Source organism: Pecten maximus, chromosome 16 (genome assembly GCF_902652985.1).
Source record: "Pecten maximus chromosome 16, xPecMax1.1, whole genome shotgun sequence".
NCBI classification, from domain to species: Eukaryota; Metazoa; Mollusca; class Bivalvia; order Pectinida; family Pectinidae; genus Pecten; species Pecten maximus.
This window is the reverse complement of record NC_047030.1, coordinates 19233314-19241392: the sequence shown is the minus strand read 5'-3', so window position 1 is coordinate 19241392 and position 8079 is coordinate 19233314. Positions and strand designations below refer to the sequence as shown.

Sequence of the window (8079 nt, the reverse complement as noted above, 5' to 3'; positions counted from 1 at the left end):
ACATTTTGGGAAGCGAATGTTCTATTTTTGTTTTTGGGGAACTTTTTCAATTTTTAATTTCCCCTCCTTGCTGAATTGGGAAAACCGGGGTTTGTTTTGTTAAATTGGGAAAACTCTATTTGGGGATTTAGGTAATTTTTCCCCTTTTTTTTACCCCAAAACCCCAAAAAATTTTATGGAAGGGAATGAGGAAATTTTTTTTAAAAACCTTTTTTTTAAAAAACAAATTAAAACAAACCCACCCAATTTAAAACAACAATTTTAGGGGCAAAAATAAAATAACAAATTCAAGTTTTGTGGGGCCTAAACCATTAACAGGTTTTACTTTTGGGGGAAAATTATATGTTTGTTTTTTAAAAATTTAAAACCTTTTTAAAAGGAAAACATTTTTTCCAAAAAAACAAATTTTCAAGTTCAAAGGGTTTAAACAAATAAAAACTTAAAAAAAAAACAAATAATAAAAAGGTAAACTTTGAAAAACATAAAACGCTTAAAAAACCATTGACCCGGGCTTTTTATTTTTAAATTTTTTCCCAAAAAAAATTTTAAAAACATTCCGCAAAAAATTTCAATTTTTCAATGAAAAAAAAAAATTAAAAAAAAATAAATTTGTTTTAAAAATGTTCCCCTTTAAAACCCTTGCCCTTTAAATTTTCTCAAAGGAAATTTTTTCCGGGGTTTTCAAAAGAAATTTAGAAAAAAAAAGTAAAAAAAATATTTTTTTCCATGTAAAACCCTTTGGATTTTGGTTTTAAAAATTGGGGCCCCTTAAAAATTTTTGGGTTAATTGGGTTTAACCTTTCTTTCTTTTTATGTGTTTTGTATTTTAAGCCAGGTTTGCCCCCTCCCTTCTCGGGATAGAATTAAACAGTTTTTGTAACCCTGGGGGAAAAATTAACACTTTTAATTTTTCCAAATTTTTTGACTGAAACAGAAGCTGGGGTTTTATTTCAGAAAAAACGGGACAAACTGGTTCGTATCTATTTTTGGGGAGGCCCGCTTTTCCGGATAAAATACAACGGGCCCCCCAAGGGAATTTTTAAATGTTAAAACCGAGCCTTTATGGTGAAAGTCACTACGGTTTGAAAGTTTAAACCCCAAAATCCGCCACGGGTCTTGTTTTTGGATTGGATCCACACTTTTTCAAATCTTGGGGATGAACCTTTTTGTCGGAGCGGTCGCATCTGAAAACCCCTTCGAGACAAGACGGGGCTTTTAGGGGACGGCGAAGGGAGGGGGCCCAAATTCCCAATAGTTTCTTTGGGGAGTGACGGCCGAAAACCCTAAAAACCCACGGTAATCCCCCCAAACCCCCCCAAAAAAAAAGTAAATTTTTTTTCCCCTTTTTGTCAAAAAATTTAAGATTAAATTTTTTCCTATTTTTTAATATTTGAAATGATCATGAAAATTTTTCTCGATATTTTTGTGGGGACTAAATTTTTTTAAAAAGCAAATGGTAGGGTTTTTTGTTTTTTTTATTTTGACCAGCCCCTTTGGGGCATTGGAAAAGGATGGGAAAGAAACGTCCCGGGGACAGCACCCCCGCAGCCCCTTTTTTTTGGGGAAACGATGTTTTTTTAAGAAAAAGTGAAAAAGATACTACCGGGGAAAAGAAAAAGACAGCGGGAAAGGGGTTAAAACCGGTTTTTAAAACCCCAGGTGTTTTTTTTTTCTACCCAATTGGGGGTTTAAAGGGTTAAATTTAAATTTTTTAATTTTTTTTGTGGGTTTTTTTGAGCCCGTCCCAGTTTTTTAAAAATTTTTGAAAAAAGGTTTTTATTTGGCCCTTGAACAATTTTAAAATCATAACCATAAATAACCCCAAAAAACTTTTAATTTTTGCACCCCGATTTTATTTTTTGGTGGTCAAATTAAGGTCAATATTATACTTGACCGCTTTAAAAAAAGAATAAAAAAAAACTTTTGTACAACATATTCCCCCCTGAACTAAAGGGGGTTAGGTTTGAAAAAAGGGGTGTGTTAAAGCAAAGTGGGAAACCCCTCATTTTCCTTCTTAGCTGGGTCAATTTTTAAACGATGTTTTCCCCTTAAAAAAAATTTAGTTTAATTAAAAGGGGTTTTTGATTTTTGGGTTTAAATGATAATTTAATTTTGTTTTACTTTGATATGACATTGTAAACCAAACAAGGGAGATTACTCCAATAACAACACTTGAAGCGTAGTATTGCTCATTATTTTACATGTTGAATCTCGTCAATGAAAACTTAACTTTATAAATAAATGAAACATATTTATATATTATTGCAGCTCTATATAGTCAAAGCTACATGCAGACTTATATTATTTGCTTAGTTTTCGTAAAAAAAAACGACGGACTACAAGATTACATCCTAATTTTGTTTTCTGATATTGAAGTAAAATATTAATATATTATATGTAATGTTTCAGCTAATTGGAGACACCAGGTATATGCAGTCAACGACTGATACGTTGTCCGAAAGTTGCCGGATGACGGTAGTCAGACTCGAAAACCTCACCATGACGTCATCACCTGGTACACCTGGCAAATCGGTGTTAGGCGAAATGTTGGACCTAGATTGTAGGAATAATTGCTCCAGAAACGGAAGATGTACAAACGGTAAAGTTGTTTTATTTTTAGGAAATGATAACTTTTTAAGTGAAAAGGTTTGATTTACTGTTTAGTACCAGTGCACGTGTACGCATTTTATATCTATATATTTGTTTTATCATTTATTTATTTATTTATCTATTTTATGCATCAAAGCTATAAATCTCATATTTATTCGAAGCTTTCATCAGTTTCTTTTAAACTCTGGGTGCTTCCTTACAAAAAGTAATAATGAATTTCTAAATGTTATTTTATCTTCAAGGAATTTGCGAATGTTTTGACGACTTCGAGGGAAGTGACTGTTCTATACGGCGATCATTACCTCCTATTATGTCATCACGGACAAACCCAGGACTGTGTCAAAGTGACGTATACGCTTGTACTACCTTCTATGTCTCCGGCTCGAATTTTGCAAGTGAAAATGTGACTTGTAGAGCTGTCCATCTCACGGTGAGTATAAAATAGAACTCGTTAATAATCGTAACAAGTCTTTTTCCCGAACGTATAATGGTTGTCCTCTAATTTGTTGCTTATTGATGAAAGTATTTTTTTAAAGAAATTCATTTTAAAATTTGTAAACTCTCGAAATAGTTGCATCAGCATACGTGACGGCGAGCATCTCTTCATTAGAAACGATTGTTCTGATTTATTTTGTTTGTCATTTAAGATACACGAATCAACATACCAGCTGACGTCACAGAACGAGACATTTCCAGCTGTACCAATGTCCGGTGGTATAGGCTGTTCATGTTCTATACCACAATCTCGCCGGATAAGGCGATCTGCGCATGACAATGCTGCGATTGCAGAGGGATTTTTCCTCAGCGTTTCAAATGACGGTGTTGTTTTCAGTGATGACGTATTAATGCTCGTTTACAACTCAACATGCTTTACCTGTAACACAACGTCCATCTCGTGTAACGTAAAGGTAGGTAATACTATGAATCATTGATTGTCATTGGTTACCGTTCCGTTACAAATAAACAAATCATAATAAAAAAAATTCAGTACAGTCCATAAGGTACATTCAAAAACGTGCATGTACAATTTGTATATCATGCATTTGATTGGTAGGTGTATAATCGATTTTATCAAAGTGTAGAAATCGTTGTTGGGACTAAACAACTCACTATTATAAAACTGTGGTATTGATTACATCAATTGTTTGCAGGTTATTGAAAATGCATGATAACTTAAGTGTCATCTATATAGAAAATCAGGTGATATTTTAAAAGCCTATAAATAACCACTATGTTGTATTTAGCAAAGTAACAATTGTCCTTGCTGTTGATATGTAATTTAGCATATATAAACAACATATTTATATGTGTTTGACTTAAAATTAACCCCTGCTTCAAATAATGTTTTAGAGGAACTACATATCTAGGAAAACATTTTGTTATTTTACATGACTGGCTATTTTGCGAAGAAAATAATTATTCGGTTTTGAACATTCAACATTATTTTCCTATATAGTTGACCTTTAATTGATGACTCGTGATTTAGCGATATTCAAACGTTACATCTGGTATTTGTATTTTATTATGATACAGAGCTCTTGTCAGTCTACAACATCTACGTTACCTACAACGTCCCCCAGCAGCAGCTCCGTCAGTACCACACTGCCTACAACACAGGACGATCAACATCATGGTATTATCTAAGTTTATTCCGTCTTGTGTACTTTATCTTAAAACTTATAAAATGTTTTCGAGAAATCTGACAAATAAAGTATTGTACAAAGGCACCCAGAGAGCACCTTGAATTGTGCCTAATATAGCAATGGATCTTAAAGTTGGTTTTGCCTTCTAGACCTCGCTAATGATGCTTGGTGCCAAGATATGAAAAGTCGAAATAAAAATTGAAATAAAGAACGTGAGGTCCTCAAACACCATGATGAAATAAATTACGAAAATCTCGGATTTTGAATAATTGAAAAAGAATATTAAATAGACATTATTTTGAACCTGTGTCACTTTTCATAAGAAATAAAATATGACATGCCGGGTAACGGTAAACCTCGTGGATTTATAGTATTCTGTAACATAGCTTACCACCCAGCAATTAAAAACTATAACAAATATCATTGCTATAGGGCATGACCATGAAACTAATTATTTTACAAAAATTGACCCAATGCTTCCGATCTGGTAATCAAACTCCGGCTGCCCAGGTGAAAGACAAGCGTGTTACTACTGTACCATCTGATAACATCATTATATTAAACTGTGAAAATTGGAACATTTTCATCTGTCTTTTCAGGATACATCAACACTGGATTAGTGGTTGGCGCTGTTGTAGGAGTATTGGGATGTGCCGTCGTGATACTGGTGCTGACTAAACTCATCTCCGTACACGTGAACTCGTATGTATAAATATTTCATACGATATTAGTAGAGTAGTTTTATGTTTCATGCTTTACAGTATTATACTAAAACAGTTTTATACTAATACAGTATTATGCTTAAAGAGTACCATGCTTATAGGTTATCAATCGAATTGAGTGTCATACTTATAGATTACCACACTAACAGATTATCGTATTTAGAGATAAGCACCCTAATAGAGTATCATACTTATAGGTTATCATACTAATAGAGTATCATACTTATAGGTTATCACACTAATAGAGTATCGTACTTATAGGTTATCATACTAATAGAGTATCATACTTATAGGTTATCATACTAATAGAGTATCGTACTTATAAGTTATCATACTAATAGAGTATCGTACTTATATGTTATCACACTAATATAGTATCGTACCTATAGATTATCACACTAATATAGTATCATACTTATAGGTTATCACACTAATAGGGTATCGTACTTATAGTTTATCACGCTAATAGAGTATCGTACTTATATGTTATCATACTTATAGAGTATCGTACTTATATGTTATCACACTAATATAGTATCGTACCTATAGATTATCACACTAATATAGTATCATATTTATAGGTTATCACACCAATAGAGTACCGTACTTATAGGTTATCACACTAATAGAGTACCGTACTTATAGGTTATCATACTAATAGAGTATCGTACTTATAGATTATCACACTAATAGAGTACCGTACTTATAGGATATCACACTAATAGAGTATCATACTTATATGTTATCACACTAATAGAGTAGCGTACTTATAGGTTATCATACTAATAGAGTATCGTACTTATATGTTATCACACTAATATAGTATCGTACTTATAGGTTATCACACTAATAGAGTATCGTACTTATAGGTTATCACACTAATAGAGTATCATACTTATAGGTTATCACACTAATAGAGTATCGTACTTATATGTTAGCACACTAATAGAGTAACGTACTTATAGGTTATCACACTAATAGAGTAACGTACTTATAGGTTATCATACTAATAGAGTATCGTACTTATATGTTATCATACTAATAGAGTATCGTACTTATATGTTAGCACACTAATAGAGTAACGTACTTATAGATTATCATACTAATAGAGTAACGTACTTATAGGTTATCATACTAATAGAGTATCATATTTATAGATTATCATACTTATAGGTTATCACACTTATAGAGTAACGTACTTATAGGTAATCACACTAATAGAGTATCATACTTATAGGTTTTCACACCAATAAAGTACCGTACTTATAGGTTATCATACTAATAGAGTATTATACTTATAGGTTATCACGCTAATAGAGTATCATACTTATAGGTTATCACGCTAATAGAGTATCATACTTATAGGTTATCACACTAATAGAGTATCGTACTTATAGTTTATCATACTAATAGAGTATCATATTTATAGGTTATCACGCTAATAGAGTATCATACTTATAGGTTATCATACTAATAGAGTATCGTACTTATAGGTTATCACGCTAATAGAGTATCATACTTATAGGTTATCACACTAATAGAGTATCGTACTTATAGTTTATCATACTAATAGAGTATCATACTTATAGGTTATCACGCTAATAGAGTACCGTACTTATAGGTTATCATACTAATAGAGTATCGTACTTATAGGTTATCATACTAATATAGTATCGTACTTATAAGTTATCACACTAATAGAGTATCGTACTTATAGGTTATCACACTAATAGAGTACCGTACTTATAGGTTATCACACTAATAGAGTATCATATTTATAGTTTATCACACTAATAGAGAATCGTTACATATAAATACAGTGTCCCATTCATAAGGTTCATAAATACACAGTATCACACATTTAGAACATCATGCTTGTATAGCATCATACAAAAACAGTTTCATACAATAGCGTACAGTGTATCATACTAACGCAAGATCATATTTATAAAGTATTGTACTAATACGGTATCATAGTTATACAGTATCATAATATTAACATCATCCTAATAAAATATCATATTGATAAATATCATACTTCACAGTGTTTTAGCATCGAAGATCATACTTGCAGAGTATCATATGTATAGAGTCTCATGCTAACAGTTTCAAACCAATAAAGTATAAAACGATTATTTATAGCGCATCATCGTAATACATTATCATCCTAATAAGTTTCATGTTTATAGAGTAGCATACTTATAGCATATCAATCATACTTATAGAGCGCCATACTTATAAATATCATACTTATAGAGTGTAAAAGTTATACAGTATCGTATTTGAAGATAATCATATCAAAATAGTGTCATCCTTATGCGTATATATTACCGTGCTTTCTTTATCAGTAGGAAAAAGGCCGAAACAGTCGACTTGGACGAGGAATACCAGTACAGACGAAACAATTACTGGGAACAAGGCAGAGGATATCCGAGTCTTGGACGATCAACTCTATCCAGCCGCATACATACGCGATTTTATTGAGGATCTCTTACACGCAATTATTTCCTTTTGTCAATGACACTCTAAAAGTACAGGTGGTTAAAATGGCCCGTATCATCCAGTCAAAAAAGAACTGACAGGAGCTTTGAATGTTAGTACTGGATTTACATAATCATTTTATGTGTGTTCAAATACAGTTTGAAAATTCATATGATATAAAACTTTTGTTTTTCTCCCACAACAGTTTCAGTACTTTATGATTATCCATGTTATTTTATATGTTTAACAACATATGTATATATCAGATATATTTTTTACGTAATTCTTATTGGTGTAGAGATAAGAAATATAATGTTCGTGACTTTATCACTAAATTACGTCGTTTTTTTTCTGACGTCACTTTATAAAGTGCATATTTGCATTCGTTCTAAAACTATCCGAAAGGTCAATGTAACTTGCATCGATTTATTATCGGCCGGTAGGACCGGGGCCATTCCATGACATGGTTTTACAAATCAACACTGCGTCGCTAGCGATAGCGTAATTATCATAAACCGGTGTTAGCACAATATGTATTTCAGTTTTACAGAATAACACAAATTATGTTTTAACCATGTATAAACCATGCCCATTTTACGATGGTGGTTTGGTACACGTGTGTA

The 8079-nt window shown here is 32.2% G+C and overlaps 1 protein-coding gene across 1 annotated transcript; it reads left to right on the top strand.

The window, feature by feature from the left end:
* Positions 1 to 2449: 2449 nt before the first annotated feature.
* LOC117345340 (von Willebrand factor D and EGF domain-containing protein-like) lies at positions 2450 to 7464 on the top strand. The gene is made up of 6 exons (XM_033908408.1): positions 2450 to 2599; positions 2853 to 3040; positions 3258 to 3518; positions 4144 to 4243; positions 4853 to 4955; positions 7324 to 7464. The coding sequence occupies exons 1-6, from the start codon at positions 2470 to 2472 to the stop codon at positions 7457 to 7459; spliced, it is 918 nt and encodes a 305-aa protein (XP_033764299.1). The 5' UTR covers positions 2450 to 2469; the 3' UTR covers positions 7460 to 7464.
* Positions 7465 to 8079: the final 615 nt, after the last annotated feature.